This window comes from Chelmon rostratus, chromosome 7 (assembly GCF_017976325.1).
Source record: "Chelmon rostratus isolate fCheRos1 chromosome 7, fCheRos1.pri, whole genome shotgun sequence".
Taxonomy (NCBI): Eukaryota; Metazoa; Chordata; class Actinopteri; order Chaetodontiformes; family Chaetodontidae; genus Chelmon; species Chelmon rostratus.
The window spans coordinates 24,289,823-24,315,762 of NC_055664.1; the positions used below are offsets into that span (position 1 = coordinate 24,289,823).

Here is a 25,940-nt window from a genome sequence, read left to right on the forward strand (position 1 = left end):
ATAGGCCGACAACTAGAGAAGCAAAGCAGAAGAACAACAGTCTGATGAGTAAGCTGCTGATGGTACACTGAGGGTACGGTAAGCAAACAATTCAAAAACAGAAAACCGTGTGCACTGTGGCTTCCTGACAGTACAGCTGAGGTCAAAAGACAGCTTCAGTTATAGCTTCAATAATCACCAGACTAGCAACACAATCCTGGATGTTGACTCTCTTTGCAAAGCTGCTCCTTTAATCCCTCTGTTGACAGTCTTCAGCAGAACATGGTACACTTCCCTAATTCTCATTTCCTGCCATCACTGCCACAAATTAGCTAGCTGCATCAGGAGTCCCAACAGTTCCATTTTTCCAGTTAAACCACAAAAAACACAGAATGTCTTGCACAGCAGCAAAGATAGGACATAACGCTCGCTCAACAGTTTGGAAAAGATCTTATCTGTAGAATGTTTCATTACCACAGAAGGTTTCACATCACACGCAAGCTTTTAATTATGATAAAACTATAATTACTATGAGATGATTAACCAGACATACATTGGCAGAAAATTAGGAATTTGAGATCACTTAATTAAAGCGTATTGAGAAAAAACTTGCAGGCAAAATTGAATTAGGGTTGGAATTCAATGGAATCCGTGAGTGGTCCTGAAAGACTATTCCTACGGTATGTAAACAAAGGACAGGCACATCGTCACACTGTCTTATCGCACCATTCTGTCTCTTTGAGAAACATTTTTCCCCATTTTAATCCTGTCTTCTTTAAGATGTAATCATCGGCTCTTGATTTGTCATCTTCACAATCCCTGACATTATGATTATATCCCAAAACTGTAACATGTAACGTGTTGAGGTGAATGCAACTCAGTCCAAAGGAAAACAGAAGCATCTGTTGGAGGGCCCTTCTCTTCTGGCAATTTCAGGAAGAGTGCTACACTGTGACCCACCTGAAAAGCAAAGTCACAGCTCAGCTCTCAATCACAGAGCAAATACTCCAACCGCGATGCCACTGACACTGAGACTTTTGAAGTTGCACAAAGGTAAAGAATGTCTGGGCATGAATGAAGACAGAAGTGGTATCAACTGATACTCACTGTCACATTTGAAGTTTTGTGCAGATGTTCACAATGCTTGTGTATATGAGTTAGATTTCAGAGAGCGCACTTGGAAACCTCAATGTTGAATCTGTTGAAATCTAAACTCCAAAAATATTCATTGCAACAGCATTGGATGATATATAAAATAGTGCATGTCCTTCAACTAACAGCAAGCGTCCCTCCCGCTGAAGTGTCCTTGGCTCAGAGATGTTGGATCCCTCCGCTTCAGGGTTGCTGTTTATGATTATGTGTGTTGCTAATCCTATCAAGGAAAGAGGTTTATCAAATTTTAACGTTGTGTGACTCCTTAAATCTAAAACTTATACTGACTGACCGACTCTTTCCACTTCAAACACACAATGAGGCAAGAAAAAAAGTGAGGCATTCAAACACATAATGACAGTAAATAGGACCATCTCTCAGTTTAAGTCAGTACAAATAACAACATTTCATTATAGTAATGAAATACTTATACAAATAGTGATTAATAGCAGCTGGTTTCATAAAACACAGCTTGGTGGAAATATATTTTTCATGCTAAAGCTAAAGCAATATATATCATCTATAAAATGGCCTAACATAACATACTGGAGATAACTAAAATGTACAGTATATCCCAGCACACACTCACACTTATACACACACACAAACACAAACACACTCTGACATTAACCTAAGGGGAGTTCATATTTTAATTGCTGACACTATAGCTTCTGGCTCTCTGAACCAAATGGGTCCCCTTGCAGGATACATAATCCATTATCATAAATCAGATGCGCCAACACAGGCAGGTGCAGCATGAATAATTAAAGGTCGGTACATTAGCACTTGTGTGGAGGTATGTGTTTGAGCCGACGTCATTGAACAGGCTAAAAGCACCGCAAAAACCCCTCCATCCACATTAAACAGCTTAATGCTTTGCAGTGCAGACGGGAGTGATGTGGAGAGAGGAGAGCAACCTCTCCATCCTTCCCCTCTGAATGTAGCCAAAACAGAGAGGTCAGAGAGAAGAGGAGGGGCCACGGGGTAGACGCTGCTTGGAGCGGCGTTCGTCCTCTGTTTTGCTGTGTGGTCCTATCTCTCGTGGTTGAGCTGGTACCCTTGTCTGAACCTGAGCAGGTGAGCCAGGTTACTCTGACTCTGTAATGGAGAGTCCAGGGAGCTGGAGGCAGAGCAGGCAAAAGGTCTGCTCAAGCGAGCGGGCTTTAGGACTACAGATCTCCATTCTAACATTAATTACACTTGAGGCAAATTCATTTGAATTTCTGCCCAGCGAGAGATAAGCTTTTAATGCAGACAAGGCAAGAGAGGAGCCCGAGAGGAGGGAGAGATACTCTTGATGCTGCCCTATTTGGCTCTGCAGTGGTTCTTCTATCACAGAAAGTTTTGTGGCCTCTAATGCCACGTGTGTGGAATTAAATCAACCCAGACTTTACGTAACACTTGTGAAAGGTGTCTTAAAGTACAGAACCGTCTGATAGACTGGCAACATTTTAACTATTACAGATGAAAGTGTCATGGTGAATTTGGATTGTAGTGATGTATTTTAGGTGTATTACAAAAAAAAACAAACATTTTCTGTCTCCAGCCTCTCAAATATTAATATTTGGTGCTTTTCATCATTTCATGTGAGTGTAAACTGACTAGACTGTCGGTCTCAAATACTTCTTTTCTAAAAGACAGAAATTACAAACAACAAGTATTTAAAAAATATACATCACATTTATTTGTACTGATACCAAGAGTCCGTACAGAACTGTCTTTGTCTATTGATGTGTTTGGGCACTACAGGTAAGTACCTGTTTCCTACTTCCATACATCCAACAGTCAACAAACTGTATCACCAAGCATTGCTTAATCACTACCAAAAACAGAGAGTTTGACATAGTTGACACACACCACTGTGTTTTTTTCTCTAAAGGTAACACAATGTACAAAAAGCAAGTCTGGAAATAGTAAGATTCTTGGTTCCATAAAAAAACTTTTTTTCTCCTCAATGTGTGAATAAGAAAACAATGCACTTATCTCTACTGAGCTTCTGCTGCATTGCTTGTTAGGCAGCCAAGGGGTAAATTGATGCAGATAAGTAATGAAAAGAAACAGGCCGGCTGATCCCTGTATTACTACCACAGCAGCTTTCGAGGAATTGTTCATGCTCTGTAGAGCCCCAGAGCTGTAGGAGCCGTCTGAAAGTGGTTAGATGCCAGTCAATGAGAGGAACACATAATGTTAAAGTAAATGATTAAACAAATCTTTCCACACAATGTATACTACAGTACAACACTACCGTGATGCCGGAAAGAACTGTGTAAATCAAATGTCCAGGGCCTCGAAAGAAACAGGGAACTTAAAAGGATGAACTCTGAAGAGCCGCATGTTAACTGGCAGACTAAACCCCCTTTGGCAGGCCGCGGGCCCTTCGGGATGGGTAAGGCCAAAGCGAGCGGGCAGTCAGAGGGAATAAGGGAGCGGAAGACTGGTGGCTCCCTCCACGAAAATGAGGACGGCACGGTGGCCTCACCAGGAAGCCGAAGGCACCAGAAGAACCAAGAGCAGTGCTGTCCATGTTAAGCTCTGTGGCAGGCAGTGCACAGAGCACTGGTTGCTTTTTGCTCGAACACCTGAGAGAGAGACAGAGGGGGGTCAGTACTGATGAAAACAAAGATGTTGCACAAAATGCATTCATATAAAAACAGCAATCTATTGCCCTCATAAGCTGGCTGGTCATGTCACACACAGGGCTGCAAACTTTCTGTTTGTCCCGTTGCTTAGAAGTTAATTGGCTGTGCAGGAGTAGGAAGGCTTGTGTGGGCGAGGTAATTAAAACAGTATTAGCCAAAGAAAACTTGGCTCGCACAACAGCTGTGGTGACTCAATTAAGGGCAGAACATAAGATTGCGCCAAAGAGAAAGCAGCATGTGCATGGAGATTGGATTTTGAAAGGTCATGCAATGGAGTGTGTGGCTGAGAGGCGAGGCGACTAACTGGCTCACCGGAGGAGGTGACCACTCGAACTTGGGAGCTGACCGCTCCCTCTCCGCCTTCGCTGAGGGCCCGCACCTCAATGATATAGGTGCCTCCCTCTGGCAGTGACAGCATGGTGGAAGGGTTAATGGTTCTTGTCACCTGGTTGTGGCCTCTGCCCTCCTGTTTGAGTAACACCTGCAGGACATGACAGTCTCCCATTTTAGTCAACGGCACAAAAGATGAGTGACTTTGTCGCTAATTATCTGATTCTGTTAATACAAAGTCAAAGGTAAGAGACTGTGTGCATGCAAATGTCAGGAGAGAAGTTAACGCTGATTACAAAAGTGCATGTCAGGAAAAATAACCAATCACTGAGCAAAATAAAGGCAAGCTGAGACTAAGGTTATCACCTCAGAGAAGCCTATAACATATAAATATAAGATACGCAACAGTTTCAGGTTGGTCGCTTCAATGTTGGATAAATTCATCAATGTCTTTGATACTTTGCCTCCTTTTTTATGTGTTTTAATGTTATAAAATTGACCAAACATGACTTAGAGACTGATCATTACCATGTACCCGATGACATCAGATTCATTGTCTTTTGCCTTCACTGGGTCCCAGCTTAAAGACACGTTGTTGCCCTCTTGAATCCACATGAGGTTGGTTGGAGGCTGAGCAGGAGCTGAAAAGAGAACGCGACACTCTGGGTGCAAATTCAGGCAGACTTTTAAACAGCGTTTCAACCAACTAGGTCAATTACTACACTTTCTACAAGGAGATTTAGGGCGAGCTTAACAGGTAGCCTCTATTCCATATATAGCATTACATGATTAGTGTCAGTGCTGTACTCACGGGCTTTCCTGGTCTTGGCTGTGACAGCAGCAGTGGCAGGACCCTGGCCGATGCTGTTGAAGCCTTTTACTGTGATGAGATACAGACTGTTGCCCTCTAGTCCCGTCAAGACCATGGACGTTTCATTTTTCGCAGTTCTTTGTTTTTTCCCCGACTCCTCCTGCTCCATGTCTTTCCAGTAGCTGACCTGTTCAAAGAAATTGATGGCTTTGATAAAATACCATTCTCAAACCTCAACTCATGCACAAAGGTATGCATGCTTCTCGAAAATGTCAGATATTCTATGTAAATGTGCACACACACGCAAACAATTCACATGCACCTCATATCCTCTTGGTCTTCCGGGGCCCGGATTGGGCGATTTCCAAGTGACCCTAATTTCCGATGAAGAAATGCTGTAAGCTTTCACGTCAGATGGCGCTTCCCTCGGCTCTGTGAAACACGTCAAAATGGTGACAATCACAGAATGCCTGTTCCCTCGGTGCTTTTTACATCCATGCGGCCACAAACACAAACTCACCCCCCTCAGCAGAGTGGATGATGACAACTTTGCTGAAAGGCCCATCTCCTTTGTTGTTGTACACTCCGACCTTCACTTCAAACGGGGTAAGGGGAGGGAAAGTCTCGTCTCTGTATTTGTACGTCGTCGAGTCCGCTGAAGTCACCATCTTCTCCTTCCAGCCTCTGGTCCCATTGGCACGAAATGCTACGATATATCCAAAGCCCTCGCCATTTTGAAACTCCTCAGATACAGGCTGAAAACACCAGAAAGAGAGAAACAATCATCCTGGAGGGTCTTTCACTGATGAAGCACAAACTGGTTTACCAGCTCTTCAGCTCTGTGACTGATGGTGCGTTATTTGCACAGCTTCTTTGAGCCAGCAAGGCTCTCATTGTTTTTCCTCTATGGTAGCCCCATATAATCAGCTTTCAATTTACCAGCCATTTTCTGTATCTGTCTGACAGTGTTAATAAAGATGCAGTCAGTCTTGAGTAATAGAAACAAATCACATTTGGCTCAGTTATACCCGTTGTGTAGCTATTTATCTTTCCAGATTCCAGATTTTTGGACACACGCTCGCTTCAATACTTATCTGTGGTTCTCCTGAAGTGGTGAAACTGGCCGCTGTCTTCCACAGCTGTTCCGAGCTTAATCAAATCAAATGCCAATTTATTAAGTGAACTAGAATTTAATTAAAATGTGAGCTGCAGGAATTCCATCTTTGGCTAAATTTAATAAATGACAAACACCTGTACACCTGTTCTTGGCAGCAAAAACTGCTCCTGCCATAATGTGTTGATTTGCATAGGCTTCAAAGTAATATTGTCCCCTGAAGGCATCACCCAAATTATCCATCTAGTCAACAGTGGGATTGGTGGTGGATGGAGATGTAGTTCACATTTCGTTCGACTACCAGTCACCATGACTGCTAATTACAGGGATGATCATTGAAAGCGAATTAGGTTCCATCAACGTTATCATCGGAGCTGGCAATGCTTATGAAGAGATGCCAAGAATATGGGTCTTCAAAAAACCAGCATGAACAAATTAGCTAGTTAAGTCTGGAAACGCTAACGGGTTTGGGGATTGAGATTGTCACGATAAGTGCGGACGCAGTGAAAAGATTGATACAACTGAGGAAGTCTACTGGATGAAATTGTGGGGCCTGCCGGGCTCAGTGACGGTGAGTGTGGGGGCAACACTAATGGCCCTCCCAACGGCTCCCCGAGAAAAAGCAGTCTCTCACCGTCGACTCTAATGAGATGGCTGAATGAAGCTGCAGAGACTGTTTAGTCATTCATCCTGCTTAATAACCCTGCCCACCATGGCCGTCCAGGCTCTGACAACTCTCCACAGATGATTGGAGAGGCAGAACAGCCATGCGCTCACATGCCTCGACTGCCAAAAGGGGCTAACATTCCTGCACTGTCTCCTTCAATATCCATCTCCATTGATCACTGACGAAGTCCTGATTTATTTCCAAAAGCATTTAGCGGAAACGAGAAGGAATAGAGTAGAGCAAAAACGACTCAAAATGCCAAGTACCAAAAGGAGGACACGGCACAAGTGTGGTGTCTCAGCATTGTAATGTGATACTCTTGAAAAATGCCAGACTTATTGATGGGCGACTGATTATTGCGTCCCAAAATGGGCACAGAGGAAATGTCAGTTTTCAAGAAGTGCTTGATTTCTCACAGTCGCGCTTCAGAAGTGAACCGATCTGATTGCAAAAATATCCAAATAAAAACAACAAATGTGCAGACTAAATAATATTCACGCTCACTTTTATGCAGAAGAAATGAACGAATTGAAACTGAGCAGCTGCCAATATTCTGTTTCTCGAGTGTCATCAGGTGAATTCTTGAGCATTTGGGGTAAGAGGATGTTTCACTAAGTGTCACTCTTCGTAATTACTCAAATCCAGGACTCTCCATTCGAGTTTCATCCTGAACAAAGCACCAATCATGGTTTTGTGTAACTTTAAGTATCCCTTGATTGTTCTTCCAACATGTGGTCCTGTATTTATTTGCAAGGCGGCCGTCATTGTGTTACACTAGCTGCTCTAATGACACTCTTGAGTTATAAATAGGAAATGGTCTACTACCAAACACCATCCCATCTGGAATGGACATTATCCCCCATAATGTGCCACTGAGGGGCACTTCTCCTCATGTGAAGGTTATCTTCCCAGTGGCAGTTGGGCTCCCATACTTAATAACTACAAGACTAACTGTCAGTTGCTTCCACATCTGTTCACTGTTCCCCTGTTAATATATCCTTCAACTGATCTCAATTGCAAATTCTTCGCTTTGCTCATAGTAATTCTGCACATGCTGTGCCCCGAACCTGGCTCAGAGCCAAGCTGTCCACTTGGAAACAGTTCAGACTAATATCCTCTTTACTTGGTGTGAGATTTATTACATTTTGTACAGCCATTGTCAAGATTGAGATTACAAACAGATATTCATAAACATGCCTGGATTTATTGGGAACAACTCTGAGATTCAAGGTTAATCATCATTGTGCCTCTCTGCTGGGACCAAATTTAATATTCACAACATCTTAATCACTTGCCCGGGTGATGCAGCTCTGTGTAATACACGGCCCAGCTGGCCCCCTTTCAGCTTTGTCAGCAAATGTTGCAATTGTGACCAAGTTGTGCCCTCAAACTTTAAGACCCTGGATGGTTAAACAAATTTCCAAGCGAATAAAGTGGGACCCTGTTTAAAATGCAGTAAGCTGTGATCCTGGGGTTGGGCTATTGTTAGTGATTAAGTGGGAGTTTTTGCCCTGCTTAACGTGCCTACACGTGGACACAGCCTCTCTAAATCTTACAATCAGGACAGTGACAGGCAATGAAAACTGTAAACTGTATCTACAGATAATTTATGAATCTGTCTATAGTCATTATATATAGTCAGCATTTCAAGTCAGTTTGAGGTTGTTGGTAAAATGATCAACATATTGTTTATGTTGCATTCATTTGAATAGGCTCTGTTTGTTATACTAATGCTTGTACTGTATTATTTGCTGCAGCAACGACTCTATTTCCCTTGTGACCAATATGCTGTAGTTCAGTCTTTAACCCAGATACTGCAGGTGCTTCCTTTTTACAATAACCACTTCAAACTGTTGTGGAAAAGCTTCCTGCCCTGCTGGACAGAAGAGAGAGAACTAATGCAAGGGTCTACAACATCTTCCCTTTCAAATGGAAAAAAGGTCACTTTGTCCTAATGATGGACCCGAGCCCCCTCACCGCTCAAAAGACACTACAACCTCCACCTTTGTGCTGCCCGGCTGAAGACAATGTGCATCTCTCTCACCTTTTTCAACAGCAGGGTCACGGCTTCCTGGGAATTCAGTGCATCCACACCTGGGTTACTTTACCTTTGTCTCTTCGGCTGTGGTGCTGCTACAGAAGTGACATTACAGTATTAAACAACTGAGTGTGCTCTGTTTTCTAGCTGGAGACTATTACTTCATGCTTTTCCAACTTTAGAACAATCACTGAAGACTTGTGAGGGAACACTGACTAAAAACAAATTCAATCACAGCATAGAGTAGCTACTTTAATTAGACCGCAGCTTGAATCTCAAACAGCAGCTCAACATTTTCTTAAGAACTTGACCTCCTGGACTAATATAATGTTCATGAACTACTATTTATTGACTCTTTGCTCATACCAACATTTTATTGTTGGGAGTTATTATTGGTTGTTTTGGGGATTTGTTTAATGCTGACTCATGCTGCTGGCGAGAAAAATAGAGCTGAGATAATTGGAAAAAACTGCAAAAATTGAAAAATCACAGTCAAGAGCATCCGTCAAAGTCTGTATGCAAATGTGATGCAAATAATTCATCAGCCAAAAACAAAAAAAAAAACAATTCTAATTAATTATTGCGTCTTCATTAAACTATATAAAAAAAAAATCAATAACCAATGCAATCAATAAGGTTTCTGCTGATTTCAAGCTTCGACTCTTCTTCGGCTCAGTTAAAATACCAAACAAACTGAATCACCTCCTGTTTATCGCAGGATTTCCCCGCAGAGAGAGCGTTTAGGAATGAACACGTGAACAATTTTATCAACAGAGTAGAAGCTGTCTGAGCTCAGACGACGTCGACCTCCGACGCTCAACTCCGTTCTTCAAATACTTTTCAAATACATTTTAAGAACATCTCCAGACTCCTCTAATCAGCTTCTCACTTGAGTTGCTGAAACTTTCCTCTATGTTTTAATTAGATCCCACTTTGATGGTTCTGGGAATAGGACGGCAAACAAACACAGGTCCCCGGCACACGCTGAGCGAAGCTGCAGCTACTCGTCATTTCTCACCTTGGGTGAATGCAACTGACTGTAAACTAATGCAATCATCTGTACATCTCAGAATCATTAGACCGTTTCCTTCAAGTTTAGGAACCACAAGGACTAGCGTCGCCTCTCAACCATGCTTTATCCCCCTTAATAGTGTCTGACAAGTATTCCCAGGCAACAGAAAGTGAAGGTTTTTAATGACTGCTACATGCAGTGGCAGCCTTATATGATAATGATGATTAAGTCACATTCACATGAAGGATTTATTACGTACTGACAGTTGAATTCCTGAGGGAACAACGGCAAAGCTGTAGTTTCTGTACGGATGTTTAAAGTCAACCTTGTTCCGGTGAGCTTGTTCGCTTATTTTGTGGGTTACGACACTGATTGTCAAGCTGCGGGTTCAGAAATGTTCTGAGCAGCAGTCGGGTGATGATTAATTCCCTCAACATACAGATTCATTATCACATTCGTAATCTTTGTGAGTCATACTTTCTCAAGTTCAATGATGAATATTTACAACCTAAAGGTTTCTTTTCATATTTAATCATGTAAAAATCCTAAACTTAATCATCAGTCTGTGCTTTTATGTTCAGGATTTTCAGTACCACAGGTGCTGCAGTGTAGCAGGAAACATTGAGAAACACTGGCTTAAATAATCAAGATGTTAATTTCATGAAATCAAACTCATCAATCTCAAAAATCTTTTAATTTCATTTATTGTTTGGGATTATATTTATTGTCAAGCTTCTGCCGACTTGCACTGGTGATTACAATTTTTACCTCAACTTGTTTCTCCTTTTTCTGTCTGTTGTTTCAGAAAACACAGAACGTGAGCTACACTGCACAAAGTTGGTGGACTGAGGTGAGTAATTAAATGTTACATCTTCAAAAATTACATTTCAAACCTTGTGTCATATACCTGTCAATCCTGAGTCCAAAAAAATGTTGTGACACTTTGCTAATTCTTTCTGACATGAACTCAATTGCAAACAGCAAAAAGACAATATATCTATGTCTGAGCTCTTCAACTCCATTGATTTTTGTAAATATCTGCTTATTCTGAATTTGATGCAGCAGCACGTTTCAAACAAGTTGGGACAGGAGCATCAAAAGACTGAGAAAGTTGTGGAACGCTCCAAAAACACCTGTTTGGAACATTTCACAGGTAAACAGGTTGATTGGTAACAGGTGATAATGTCATGATTGGGTATGAAAGGAGCATCCTGGAAAGACTCAGCCGCTCACAAGCGACTGGAGGATGGAGCAAGGTTCGCCATTGTGTGAACACATGATTGGATAAAGGGGATTAATACATGTGCTACATGGGCTACCTGAGAGCAACAAAATGACTGAGCATCAACGTCTTTGTGGGGGTAAAAAGATCGTAAGATTGTGTTTGACACGGTCGCACTGACATGGTGCAACACAGTCGTGCATTTTACTGAAAACTACAAATGATTTCTCTCTCCTTCACAATGAAATTCAAGACATATAATGATGTAAATAACAAACAAGCATGTTTGGCACTCAACATGTTGATGTAAGCTAATAACATAAATTACATAATAGTTCTAATAGGAATTCGACTTCTGTTTAGAAACCAAGAGATTGTTCTGTAAAATCGGCATCTTGATCTTCAATGACCTCAACACAGCATGAAGCTATGTTTATTATTTATTAGATATATACATCATATCCTCGCTGAGGAGTTTTGGATACACAGTTTGGATGTCATTTCCTTTACATTTCTAGATGCAACAAGAAATTTGGAAGATTACTGCCGAGTCGGAGTAGAGTAAATAAACGCTTCCATTAACTGCTGTTAATGGAAGTTTGCTTAACTGAAGCAGCAGACCCACTGTGACATTTGTGTTTTTGCACACACAGTGTGTTGCAACGCTCGCGCTACAGAAGGAGTTTGGCAGACGACATACCTCCCACGAGATGACCAGTTCATGCCTGCGGCCATTCCCTCCACTGACGTTCGCTGGTGCCACTGATGGGACTGTTTGAAACAGAAAGGTTAACGCTGCATCACTGACCCAACACTACAAACTCACTTCAACATGTTTTTGAAAAGTGAAGAGGAGATTAAAATATAGAAAAGGTACTTCTCAGATAGCGTTCCATGTTCGTACAGATTCATAAATATAAGCAGCATTTATTTAAAATGTATTTCTAATTTACAAATTAAATCAATTTCAATTATTAAATATAAATTATAATGATTAAAAATGTATTTTAGTGTCTTTGCCTTCATTAAAAAACCTGAGTGATAGCAGGTTGTTTTGAATTGTGCACCCTTTTGTTGACATTTGGATCACAGATTCTAACTTTAAGGCTGAATTGCCACAACTGTGTGTGTGCACATGCAGTAATTAGTCCATTAATTATGCTGAAGAGATAGGACAGATTAAATAAACCACTTCCAAGGGACCAATGACCTTTGTAATTATTGCATTTTTTATATGAGAAACGAGCAGTACGTGAAGCGGCACGCTTCATTCAGCCTGTCTCAGTCAATTTTTGCTCACCATAAATAGTGTATTCTGCCATGTCTTTGCCTCAGGGCATTAAGGGACTGGCTGCTTTAACCGAAACACTAAACTTGTTGAAATTCATGTAAGCAGCTTATTTTCAACTTCTTGCCTAATTAAAATTGAGTATATTAACAATGGGAATATAACATTGTCATGAAGTGGTGTGCAGGGGCACCAGCTACTGTAAGCTCTCCAGCTACAATAAATCATCAGCTGGAATTTGCTCTCAGTGTATTTTACAATAAGTTCTGAACTGGGTGAGTACGTCTGTCAAAATGTGACTCGAATGTGATGCAAATCCATAATCTGACGGATTAGAGGATTTACCTGCTTCTTTAGTCCTAACTCCTCTCGAAGGTGCGCTGGGATCTCCGGTCCCGATCGCGTTGCTGGCCACGACCCTGAACTCATATTCCACCCAGGGGTTGAGCTCCACAGCCATGGCTGACTCCATGTCCCCTGTCACGGGGTCTGGGTCTGCAGGCAAGAGCGTAGCTAATCAGGACAAGGGCCACAAAAGAGCTCCTGCACTTTTGTTCACATTATGTAAAGTATGTAAAAAATACACTGCCCATGTTCAGCTTTGGGTGTTTGAGAGTGATCAGATCCATACTGTGAAGAACTCTAAAGAACAATGATGTGGAGATGACAACATTAGGGCTGATCGTTGGTGCAGAAGTCATCTGACCTCAATCAACCCATTGAGAAGAAGTTTCACTGCTTAAGGCCAGACTGAAACAAGCAAGAAGCGACGATGTCCGGCAGAGCATCAAAAAGGAAGATACCAGGTGTCTGCTGATGTCTGTAGCCAAGAGTCATTAACTGCAAATGAGATATATATCGATTAAATATGACGACTTTATGTGATGGCTTCCAGACCGTGTCAGCTTGTTTAATTTCTTTCTGTTCCCTGAAACTGGGAGATAACTCCTGCAATGTTTACAGTGTGCAAAAGCTGCGAGTTGACACTTTAACCTCATAGCCATTGTCTCATTTCAAATCCAGTGTGGTGGACTAAAAAGCCAAAAAAACACCTTCCCTCCTGAGTCACTGCGACTTGGCATATTTTTTACACCAGGTGGTGACAATACAGTTTACTGGAAACCTGGTAAATGATGTTGTTTTGACGTCTGAACAGCAGCTTACTTGTAACTTTAAAAGTACAACTCATTACTTAGAGGGAAGCTGATTTCAATCAATTTTCACAGTATCTACAGAAGACTTTGAGGCCTGCGTAATTATAAATCTCATCCCGAAACAGGGGAAAAAAATATCAAGTTTTATGAACGTATTTTAAACTGAATTACAAGCAGGTTACACAACTAATCTAGTTTCTTCAGCGCTGCCTTAATCAAAGTTCGTCAATATTGATCCTGCATCAACAAACAAACATTGACTGAAAGCATATCAATGTCACAAATGAACCAGAGGTCTCCCTGTGCTCACTAAGGCGACATTCAGTGAAGCAGCGGCGCTTACGCTCTTATCATCCCAAGCAGCTCACAATGAGACCACTCTGTCAAGCAAGCCGCTCTTCAAACATGAGCTGATAACTGTGTTTGCATGGAGGGGGAGCTAAAAGCCCAATCCCCTCTATGTTAATCTGAACAAGTTCAACACCGACAATACATCATAGGGTCCTAATTGTGCTTTATCGAATTAAATGTGGTTGAACAGACATGATGTGAGAGGAGTGTCTACAAAGCATGATTTATATATCTGTGGGGATGAATCATTATCACACCTTAAAACTCTTCTATTATTATCACACGGCATATTAAGATGGATCACACACAATGCTCAGCAAGCTTTCATCCTCTAATGCTAAGTGATAGTAATTGATGGTTTTTCTGTCAAGGTACAGAAAAACGAAGCTAACTCATTTTTAAGCAGCGGAAGTGCATTTACACGAAAGGAACATGGATAAGTCGTAGCATTCGAGGCCCAAAGGTTAATTTCCCCTCTCTCCACTAATATGACACTGAACAAAATTCAAAGCAGCCGCTTCTGATATAGGCTCAAATTACTTTTTGCTAAATTCTTTTGAACAGCAGCCAAGTTCAGACAATAAAATGACAGCTGGAAAGAGAAGTGCATTTCAGCTTCACCTGAGGAGAAAGTCTTGGTCAGAGGCCGATCCACAGCAACAGTGTTAGACGCTCGATCCATTACTTTCTGGATGAGATTTCAAAGGCTGATTGTGTTCGTGTACGAGAGTAAGCAGCCTCTTGAAACCAGTAACCTTGCTCTAGTTGGACTGATTCACCATCTCAATACATGACTTTGGGCAGGATTAAGGCCTCTGTATATAGCCCCACATTAACCTCGAAGATCTAGATGCTGCAATTTCCTCCTTATTGATTACCTGTTTTGACAGTTTGCCAGCCTAATGAAAATGGGCTGCGGGCCTGTAAATTATAGGTGCTGATAGGGCTGTGGTTGTCCAGGCCACGAGTCCAGGAGAGGGTGGCCGTGGTATCTGTTATCTCCTCCACTATCACCACTCCAGGGGGTCCAGGAGGACCTATGGAAAAGACAGGGATGAAATCGCCAGTCTGAACAGCTGAGCCACAGATGCTTGAGAAATGTCAGCTTCTCTAGGGAAGAACAAAAACAACCTCTGTTGCTATTCGCATCAATTCTGAGTTAGTCCATATGTCTTCATCATGCATTGTTACTCACTAGATACACTAATGGATGCATCCATGCAAGAAGGATGTGCAGCCGTATGCACATGGTGACAATATCAATTCCATGTTGTAATCTTCGCACAAACAAGAACACGACATACTAAACTGAACCGGGATTTGGGCTGACACTAATCCGCTGCCAAGGATTTCATGCTGATTAAGGGATATTGAAGCTTTCTTTTTTGGGGTTTCTGAGGCAGTTTGCCAGTTCTGCTGAGCATGACTGTGTGGTAGACCTTCCTGTGTTTTAATACAGCTGAACATATGTTTACCTCAGTCTTCTGAAGTAAATGTAATCTGCAAGTGCAGCAAACGTCTAAGGACTCAGGGGGGAACAGCTGTAAATGAAAAGCTGGCAGCTGCTACGCTCAATGAAAACCAATGTACTGTGTCCCCAAAAAGTGCCCATTAGAAGGTTGCACGTAAAGGTGTATTTGCATTTCAGGACATTAAGATGCATTCTGTGCCTCTACAGGAGCAGCACCCACTTTTTAATGTGCTCAACACCATGGCATGAATCCTCCCCTGTATTACTGCTTAATGTTAAATGACAATCATCAAATACATCAAATGCTACGCTGGAGATGGCCGATATGGCTAAAGATAATGTCACATTATATTAATATGGATATTTTTGAGATAAAGGTAAATCAAATGATTCAGAAACACCAACTAAAACAAATAAAAACTTCAACAATTAATAATAATTCATAATTTAAAAAAAACTTGGTTATTATTATCTGCCCTGCGACAATCATTTATTTTGTTGGATGAGTGGTCTGAAATTTCTACAGGTATGAGAAGTCACAGCCTTAAAACATGTATAATTTTTACTTCGGAAGCAACTCAAAAACCGAGCAGCCGCAGATAATAATCGTTAAATCAGATTATCAGCGACAATCAGAAGAAGCTGCAGATCTGATCACTCGACTTTTCAGCTGTTTAACAGCGCACATTAAACCTGTTCATGCAGACAGACCGTCTGTCCAGCCATACTCACAGTGACGATAAAAAAATTGTCAAGATGGTCAAAAGGGGGTAATAATGTGGAAATAGTCATTGTTCAATTGTCTGCACCAGGAGCTAATTTCTAATGTTTGATGTAATTAACCAACTGCCCAAATCTGCTGACTTATTTGTTGGATTCACAGCAAACATTATTTCACAGCTTTAAATCACTTAAAAAAAACTGGTGACTTTCAAACTCCAAGACTTTCCACTGAACTAAACCTCCCAAAAATAACTTATATGAGAACAACATATTCGGTTGCAGAGTAGTGGTTCGTCACACAGTCATGATACGCCGAAAGAAAACAAGCCCACCTCGAACAAGAAGTTCAGCCTCCGCAAACACGGTGTCGGCACTGGTCTGGGCCCGGCACCCATACTTCCCAGCATGCTTCAACAAGATGCTCCTAATCATCAGATCCACTGTGGAAGACTGCTGCAATTGGGAAAGAAAGGAATAAAAAAGTTAGGCACTAAGCGAGGCCAAATGTGCTTGACACAAAAAAGTGTGATTCCTTTACATCTTGTAGCGGCTCATGTGGCTTGAGAGATTCCTGTTTAATTCAGGTGCTTGCTTGCTGCTACATTCTTCAGCTTCCCGTATTTTCTCTCTGCTGAAATGAGAAATGCCCGAGGCAAGACTGGGAATAATTCAAGGTCTACAGGCAGCTGTTTAGCACGAAACCTGATTAAAATTACAAACCATGCATCAGCCAGGAATCTGTTGTGCCTGTAAAAGATTGTCACTGCAAATACTTTCTCTCCAGAGCACGGGTAGTAGCAGAGGACACATCAGGACAGATGTGATTTTAACATCCACTGTTGATAAAGGAATAGTGACATAAACAGGACTCCCTACTCTCCAGCAAATTTGTTTTCAGCTTCATTTTATGGCTTAGACACTAATGATTTCTTTTAATATTATGGAGAATGCAAGATGCTGCTTTGTAAAAATATAAAACAAAATTAATCTTGTTGAAACTTTGAGCCCAAAACAAGCCTCCAAGTAGCGCCAGAGTAATATCTGAAGTTTACTTCTGTTTTTTCAAAATTATGCTTTTAAAAAGTTAGATAAATCAAGAAGGGTAAACTGGCCATTTCACTGCTAATTAACACATACAGCACAGTAATGATTTATGTGACTTTAAGTGACATTTAACAAATAATGTCATCTTACAGTTTCTTCACAAACAGCTTATGTCAGTGTGGTATATCTACAGTATATGCACAATGCAGAATGGAGAGCATATTATCTATTATGTATATTGTACTGAACATAATACCAGAATACACCAGATATGTTTAACCAAGGTAGAAATTACAACTGGTAATAAGGGACAAGTAAAACGTGGAGGCCAGAGAGAAAAAAGGTTAAAAGGTGAAGGTGAAATGTTAACAACACAACCTCGATGTCGAAGGGAGACATGGTTAAACGCCTCTGTGTGTATATTTAGTTGTCACAGGTAGAATTTATACGACATCTTCCTCAGAGAGTCTGTATGTGCTGATCTACTCTAGATGACTGAAGTCAAACAGGCAAATTAGCAGAAGAAACTGGTACAATAAGGCTCTTCCAGTTCAGGAGGGGCCTGACTTGACAGATCAGAACAATGATGGTCGTGTGTGTTCTACAAAAGCAATAACCCACATTAATATTCGCCGCATTAAAGTTTCAATTTTAGGGTCATTTTCTATTTCTGTTTCTCATTCAAAATCACTGCGGACTGTGTTTCAACCCTTATTACCTTTCAAAGCTAGCACAAGTCTCCAGTTGTGCTTCCATTTTCACAGAAAGATGCAATTTCACGGATGCAATTCAAAGCAATAGACAAGACTTTGATATACATGATTACATGAATCATTTGAGGTCTTTGATGGTGCACGAGCTTGTCTGACTTTTAGTAGAATTGATTCTTTTTGCAAGAGTTTGGTGCAATGAAGAATACACTAAAGATCATTAAATAGAAATTACAAATGGAAACAACAACAATTTAATAAAGTTGATCCATGAGATAATTTGGGAAAAAAATCAATTAAATGAAAAAAATAAAGAAAAACAAAACATTTTTTTTTTTTACACACAGACAGACAGAGCTACAATGGATGGCAGACAGACAGCTGAAATGACAGACAGATACATAGATTGATAGATAGGACCATAATCAGCGTGATGAACTGACTCAGTCTTACTTTTGCTCTTACTCTTGCTCTTACTGTTTGGATGTATTCAAAGTGGCCGCCGTCCTGCTGAAAGTTGATCAGCCTCTGGTTGAAGAACCACTGGAAAGCCACATCCAGCGACGTGTCATGTGTCGCCTTGCAGCTCAGCACCACGCTCTCCCCCACAGTCACCTCCACTCTGCTCGGGCTGAGCTCCACACGCATGGCGTCTGGAAGCACAAAGCTGCTACACTGTCACCTCAGGCTAACCCAGAGCTAGCGTCAAGCAGCTGCATTTGACTGTGACATCACTGGCGGAGCAATCATCAGAAGCCAGCCCTCGCTTTGGCAAAGACACTCACCTTTGTGCGATAAATAATTCTGCCTGGCTCTGATCTGGACTGTGTACAGTGCATCTATGAGACAGGAGCCTTTACGCTGTTAAAGTGTGTCCTTGTAATATGATTCTTGAATGTGAGAGCCCTTGGTTCACGCTTGAGCAAGCACAATAAATTTCCTGGCACCCGAGCAAAGGTGGGGGGAAAAAATGACATTGGGGACTGTTTACTGGTGGCTGACTTGTGCTAATTTGGCAGAAAATAAAGGCCTCCAGGGCATCGCTTACCTTTTACCCACAGCATGGCAGTCATCTCTGCTGAGCCCAACTGATTCTCTGCCCGGCACACATAGTTCCCCTCGTCCGCTCGGCTGGAGTTAACAATTCTCAGACTGTTGTTCCGTAACAACATAATCCTGAGAGAAAGGACACAAAAATCAATACTGGTATGAGACGCAAATTCACGTACGAACAGTTGCACTACGAGTTCAGGCATGAGGTTATATGTTTGTGTCGGGTTACAAGAAAGGCAATATTCACCAGGGATGAGAATAGACAAGTTAAAACGAACTGCTCGGATATTCTTGGGATGATCATCCAATAGAGATTCCGATGGAAAAGCTAAAGTTAAATTGTGTTTACGGCGAGCACATTATTACCACTGAACTGAAGGGCAAAAAGCGTCTTGACAGTCGGCTGTTTGTGGAGCGAAAAAGCTCAGAGGAGCGAGGGAAGTCAGGAGCAGTGTCGTCTAACCTTCAGCAGGGGAACATGAAAATAAAGCCTATTCACTTAAGATCAATTAACAATTTAAATGGGTTAATCAATGTGATTTGCAGATAGCATTAAGTAGGCCTATCTTCAACAGGATTAAAACACAGATGCTGTTCAAGATACAGATTGAGGTCATGGGGACAAATTTTCGGTGAAAGAAAAAAAAGTGACACCAAAGTATTGATGTCAAGAACATCTGACTTTCAGTTTGATCTGATGCCTGTGAGAGAACACAATTGCCCATTGGAGTAATTACCCTACAATAAATGAGAATAAATAAATAAATAATCTGTAAAGGAAATTTTCAGAATAAAATCGGCGGCGAAAACAACATGAAATTAAATAGATGATATTTCCATAAATCTAAATAAACGTTCATCTCACCCTGATTGCTCCTTTTAATGAATCCAAAGCTAAAGCTGTCGAACTAAGACGAGCACATCGTCAAGCTGTCCTCCTGGGAAACACAAATGTAATCGAGAGAAAAAACACCGCTCTGCATTCACAAGTAGCCCCTTATCCTGCTGAAGGACACCAGCAATATGGTATTAACATTTCACTCTGACTTGTAAATAACAGCTTGGAAATTAAGTGCTTGACACCAGATGATATAGGATGTAACAACGCTGGAAGCAGGTGTGTGAGCAGATTGCTTCAGAGCAGGAACCATGTGAAAGTACAGTATTGTGAGTAATGCTGAGCCACTGCTCTCCACTCAATGCCCACTGCAAACGCCTTTTACTCAAATTCTAAATATTCAAATCACACTGGATTTCACTGTGGCCTGCAAAGGTGGGGATGAATATTTGCAAAGTTATTTTTTTTATTAGAAAATCAATTTCATCCCAAATCAAACAATTGAGGCATTTTTGTCTTTTAATTTAATTCGAATTGTTTGGCATTTATATTTACAACACTAAGCTCTTTCATCATGGCCGAGGTGATTGAAACTGGCAAAGGGAAACTCATGAAGGCGTGACAAAATCCTGCCACACATAGACAATTCAGAGGCAAACTGCAGCCAGGAGACATTTTCAAATTAGGGAGGGAATTCACATCCGACAAGGACACTGAGGCAGAAAGGACGAGATAGGGACTGCTGGGTATACGGAATATGCAAATCAATGCAATCTGAGGAAATTTAAGGAAAACATTAGAAGATCACAAAACATTTGAAAACATATATTTGTAATCTGAGGCAAAGTTTCTAAGGTGAAACCAAACAGACAGGATACTTGATATTTACATATGAAATCACTAACATATAAGATAATATTAAACATTTTACATTTTTTGTAAAAAAAAAAAAAAAAAAATCCAAATCATGCACTGACTCTAAAACAAAGAGTCTGTGGATTTCAATTGAGTCTGCCACATACTTTCAAACTAATGGGATTAATACTTTGTGTTTAAGAGACAAAAGCCCAGAACATTAGCGGAAATCCATGTTAATTACAAACCTTCATTAAGTCAGCACAGCTGTCAATGCAAGATAAACGTGAAGCTGCTTCAATTCCCCCCTCCGTTCTCCTAAGAATAGAACGTCTCTCCATCCATTACTGTTCTATAGGTAATAGCAGAAATCCTTTCAGGAGTCACCCTGGCCAAGACCTGAAAATGCACGGCTCCTCGTGTTTGTTTCCACTTTTTCAGATAGAAACCACCTTTTCACAAGGTTGATCTCCAGCTGAGCAGCGGCAGCCTAAGCACACTCTCTTATCCAGATCACTTGTCCACTATAGCGCCGTTAAACTGCAAAAAAACATCCTATTTTGGTGTCAAACTCTGCAAAACTGCACTCGTTCATGAAGAAACTGAACTGCATTCATAATACCAGCACTTAATATTAAATGATAAGTTAGGCTGAGGGCAGAGATTAACTAAGTGCTTTGCCAATATTTTTTGTGAACAATTATGCGCTCTCTTAAGACTGGACTTTATCTGAAGATAGAAACATGATCAAGACGTCGAACAGGTATGAATCTTGCCATGCTGTACGCCATCGACGGTGAAAAACAGATTTGAAGGGTTTGACAAATACCTCAAAAGCTTTATCAGATCCAGACAAGCTGGTGTCATTAATCACCATTTTGGGGCAACACGCTCACTAAGTTATCCCCATCCATCAGTTCTACTGATGACAGCTCTTCATAGAAAACAGTCAAAATTACCTCTGAGGACCATCTTTCTTTTAGCGGAAAACGAAACATCCTGTGGATTTGCAACAACGTCTGAAATTACCGAATTAAACTAATTCCAGACTCCTGTTTCCATCCACCTGTTAGAGGCAGGGAGATTTGTCGCTGCCTGTTTGAAGGAGCGACACACTGAGGATCTGATTATCAGCCGGCTGCTCTTGCTGCGGGGCTGTTGAACAGACTGCTGAATCTTGGCTGATAAATAAAGGTCCCGTTCTCTCACTCAAAACTTGGGATGCTCGGCGGTGACTTATAATTTCAGTGGTGTCGCTCAGTTTGATTGATGCACCCTCGCCCTGCTCAGCCCCCTCTAGGTACAACAGAGAGATGTTTCTCATAAAAGATGATGCATCAAACTGCATGTGAATTCCAAATGCAATTGTGCAGTCTAAATTGTCAGCATCCCTGAGAAGGAGGTGGGGTTGAGGATGGGTCTCCAGAGCTTTGCCAGTACCTAAGGTGTTTTATTTTAGCAGTGACACTTAATTTCAGTTACAGTAATGAAACTGTGATGTGTTACAACAAGACATGTATACAATTCCTCAAGGGCCTGAGCCAGAATGATAGCACTTGCTTTTATTTCATGAAACTATGATGAAAAACAATATAAAGACATTGAGGGAGACAAACTTTTCACAACTTCATACATATTTTACAGAGCAATTAACTTTCTTTCATAATATCCCCTTCTCTAAATTGTGCACAGGAGGAAGATGCGACACTATTTATAAAGCAGAGCTCCAGTAAATTTACCGCCGTCTGCAAAGAAAATGGACCATCCATCACAATAATAACAGAAAAAATAAATTCTTCCTAAAAGTCTAAAATATTTTATGTGTTTCATTCCAGACACTGAAACACGCCCTGTGACATATTGCTGTTTTGGATGCACAGTAAAGAGCTCAGGGCAGATCATTACTTCACTGATATTTCGAGGCACGTAATGATTTTGTCTGAGTTTCACACATTTCTCTTACTTTTCAATACCACAGATTGTACCTGTGCAGAGGTCTGGATGTTATGACGATGTACTGGGCAATTATAAACATTTGTCAAACAGCAGAAATGTGCTTCGCCATTTCTCCTGAGGTATCCATCCATCTCTTTGCTATCTCTGCTTATATTAGGCCATTGCATGCAATGTTGCAAATCAATGACCGGGAAAGCTTTATGGCAACAATGTAATGAAGTCAAATTCACTGGGTCAGCCCAAAATAGACTTTTCCATCTGGATATTTTAAATATAAATGCTTCAGTTCTAAAAACCTGCAGTGTGTTGTCATGAACTCGTCTGCTTTAGGTTGGGCTATGCTTTGACCCACGTGCCCATCTTTGCATAGGCACAAATATACCAGTGCACTGTAAGAGATATCCAATTAAAGCTACTTCTGTCTGAGAGCTGAACACAATGCGAGGAAAGACTTGCTGTACCTTTTATTTGGCTGGATCCTTCTGTCTCCTCTCTTCCATGTTATCCGTGGTTTGGGTGATGCTCTGGGTTTGCATTCTAGTGATACGTCTTTTCCAAGTGTGGCAATGACCCGTATGGGATTGTGGACAAAGACAGGTGCCGACGCTGTGTCAGACAGAAACAAAACATCTTAAGGTTTATGTAAAAAAACCCAGACTCCTGAGATGTGCAATTGTTGATCTTTCTGCCCCCTAGTGGTAAAACAAACTTTCTTAATGCGGTTATGTGTAGTTGCTAAAACATAATAGTCACTACACCTCTTCAGCTAAAAATGCGAGAGGATTTAGACACATCATGACGCTACTTGATCAAAATGCTGATTTGTTGGTAATTAATGACTAGATTTTCCACATGAGGCAGCACAAAGCATGCTTTTATACGTGCATAGGCATACATGTGCTTTTATATACTGTGTAATGTACCAGACTGTGTTAATTCTGTGCTAAATCAGTATCTACTACAATTAAATGCACTGTGTTGAGCAGCCTAATTACTAAATAACAGTCATCATGTAGATGATGACATGGTTGAATGAGTTGTACTACTTTTGCGAAAATTCTTTTTAACTCATATTTAACCTGGCCGCCTGAGTGAATAATAAATACATAATGTCAACATTTCTAACAATTAAAGCTTGCTCAAGAGTATGAATTAAGCATTAATGGTCTAAATAAGGCTTCAGACTTCATGTTGATGTGGCACTGGTATGCAGCAGCGTTCCACATCAAGGCCATCTACAGGCTGCAAGGCTTTGTCAGCTGTGATTATTCAAATCCTGAATGACGCTTTATAGGTGACATTATACGCAATGACAATTCAATCCCATCTGTAGCTACAGGCTGACCCCTCTCCCTGTAACACTTGTGTCTTTGAGAATGAGTAGTTGCCTGAGTGGCAGAGGTCCCCCCAGACACGAAAAGCAGCCGAAAACAGAGCAGTTGCTGTGTGTATTTGTTTTAATCAAAATAAGAGCAGGCCTGCAGCTGGTGGCAGCCCAGTACCCTTATTGCTTCCCCCGCCATTCTCCCAGAAGAGCTGGATCTGGGACAAGATCACAGGCGCGAGGGCAGCCGCTGCCCCCACGTAGCCTCCAGTGATCGCTCATCTGCAGGCTGTTATTAGCCATGTAATCTGTCCTGATAGTGTTTGTTAGTGTTAGTGCTTGTGGACATCTCCACAGAGCACAGGTCACTGGGAAGAGATGCCTGGGGGGTGTAGTTATGAAAACATTCATCACAAGCTTCCAAATATCATCGTTGTGACTCTAAGGAAGGCAAAAGCACCTCCTCTGAGCTGTCTTAGCTCAGACAAAGCTTATTAAAATCTAGAACTTCTAACCCGTGCACAGAACACTGGGAATTTAAGTCAACTTATAGATCTTCCACCAAAAACTTGGTCCATTTGCTGTAAGGTTTTCAAAATGCCACAGATTCCCCTTCAAAAAAGGGCATGCCACACAGACAGTAAATCAAGCTGTCCCTGGGGGGAAACATGAAAGGGGAATGGGTGTCACCAGATGCGTCCCAGTATGGGAGATGACAAGGAGAAAATAGTGCATCAACACAGAACACTGGACAGCCATTCACTGCATCTGTTATGTTTTTAGCCTGAAGCCTGAAGTCTGAACAGCACAGTTTCCTTTGCTTTTACTGTCCGCACGTTTCCGAGTGTATGTGACGCATGTGCTGCTGTGCACAAAAGAGATTCTCAGTTCAAAATAAAAAAAAAACATTGTAAATGTGTGACTTGAACTACTGATAGTTGATTGTCTAATGATATTAGCAGACAATGGCTTATAAATACCTGATGAAAGTATTTTTTCTCAGTAACGGGGATTGTGATGTGGGCTGTGCTTTGATGACACACAAGAAGATAAGACCCTAATGGAGTCATTAAACGGCATCAAAGAAACCACTGATGTTTCTCCTCTAGTGTTTGCTCCCATTACTATAAATCTATATCCACAAGTCGTTGCTTTTCATTCTCTGCAGAATAAGGTAGAACTGTTCCACACTCTCCTCAACCTGATGCGTGCAGACACCTCATTGAATATAACCATAAGGGTCCTTCTTTTATTCATGCCGTCCACTGCCTGGGTTAAATCAGGGACCATTGATTGGCAATCAGCACATGTCACAGTTCAGCGTTCCCCACTTGCATTTCAATCTCCCTTACCTATCATCTGGTACCTTATTCAGATGCCAATACTCTGCCTTTGTGGCGAATCAAGGAATATGCTTGTCTGAGAGGAGCAGTTGCCTCATAAAATTTGCATACATTTTTCTTCTTGAATGTCGTGTTTTATCAAATCTAAACCAAACTACCTAAAATCTTGAGTTCAGCATTTGAGTAGATGGCCCCGTATTTATTTTCTGCAACACACTGGTACATTCCTGAGTCCGCCTGCTGCACTTTGTGAATCGTCACTTCTCCATTCACTATTTCAACCCGACCCTGAAACAAGAAAAAAAAAGAGAAAGGAACATCATATCTGAATATAGATATAGCATGCATGATGATGCTGCACACAGTACAGTGGATGTGTAGTTCTATAGGAATAATTCAGATGTTTCATGGTGCAATCAACAAAAAGAGAACTGTGTAGCGAGGTTGGTACCTGGGATGTCAAGGGCAAACCATTACGGAGCCAGCGATAGGTGGGCCGGGGCCTCCCCATGGCCTTGCACTCCCATTGGAGCTTCTCTCCACTATCCATCTGAGTATCATTAATCATTCTGACCCACTGAGGGAGGGCTTGAAGATAGAAAAAAAATTTTTTTTAGAATAAGTAATATATCCTTGAAACACTAAAAAGGCACAAATATGGTCAGTCGTGCTTTTATAAGAAGAAACAGGCATGCATGAATACACTGTCACCACACACTGTGAGAGGTTGTGTTTAAGACAGTGGGTAACATGCTAAAGCTTTTTTGCAATCTTAGTGCTACAGACACAAAAGAAGGATGCTTTCAGAGGATGGATAATTGTAATTTGCTGTTTCTTACAGTCTTTTTTCTCGCTTGTCACTTCAC

The 25,940-nt window shown here is 41.2% G+C and overlaps 1 protein-coding gene across 1 annotated transcript in view; it reads right to left on the reverse strand.

The window, feature by feature from the left end:
* Positions 1 to 2,163: 2,163 nt before the first annotated feature.
* cntn5 (contactin 5) overlaps positions 2,164 to 25,940 on the reverse strand; it is a 50,994-nt gene continuing 27,217 nt past the window's right edge. Inside the window, exons 8-23 of the mRNA XM_041939936.1 lie at positions 25,526 to 25,662; positions 25,233 to 25,362; positions 22,869 to 23,013; positions 18,754 to 18,881; positions 18,183 to 18,358; positions 16,284 to 16,404; positions 14,636 to 14,794; positions 12,598 to 12,747; positions 11,665 to 11,735; positions 5,432 to 5,666; positions 5,234 to 5,343; positions 4,912 to 5,098; positions 4,629 to 4,741; positions 4,083 to 4,251; positions 3,611 to 3,710; positions 2,164 to 2,251 (exon numbers count right to left, since the gene is read on the reverse strand). Coding sequence (XP_041795870.1) covers positions 2,164 to 2,251; positions 3,611 to 3,710; positions 4,083 to 4,251; positions 4,629 to 4,741; positions 4,912 to 5,098; positions 5,234 to 5,343; positions 5,432 to 5,666; positions 11,665 to 11,735; positions 12,598 to 12,747; positions 14,636 to 14,794; positions 16,284 to 16,404; positions 18,183 to 18,358; positions 18,754 to 18,881; positions 22,869 to 23,013; positions 25,233 to 25,362; positions 25,526 to 25,662 — 2,219 coding nt within the window. The remainder of the gene's footprint in view (positions 2,252 to 3,610; positions 3,711 to 4,082; positions 4,252 to 4,628; positions 4,742 to 4,911; positions 5,099 to 5,233; positions 5,344 to 5,431; positions 5,667 to 11,664; positions 11,736 to 12,597; positions 12,748 to 14,635; positions 14,795 to 16,283; positions 16,405 to 18,182; positions 18,359 to 18,753; positions 18,882 to 22,868; positions 23,014 to 25,232; positions 25,363 to 25,525; positions 25,663 to 25,940) is intronic.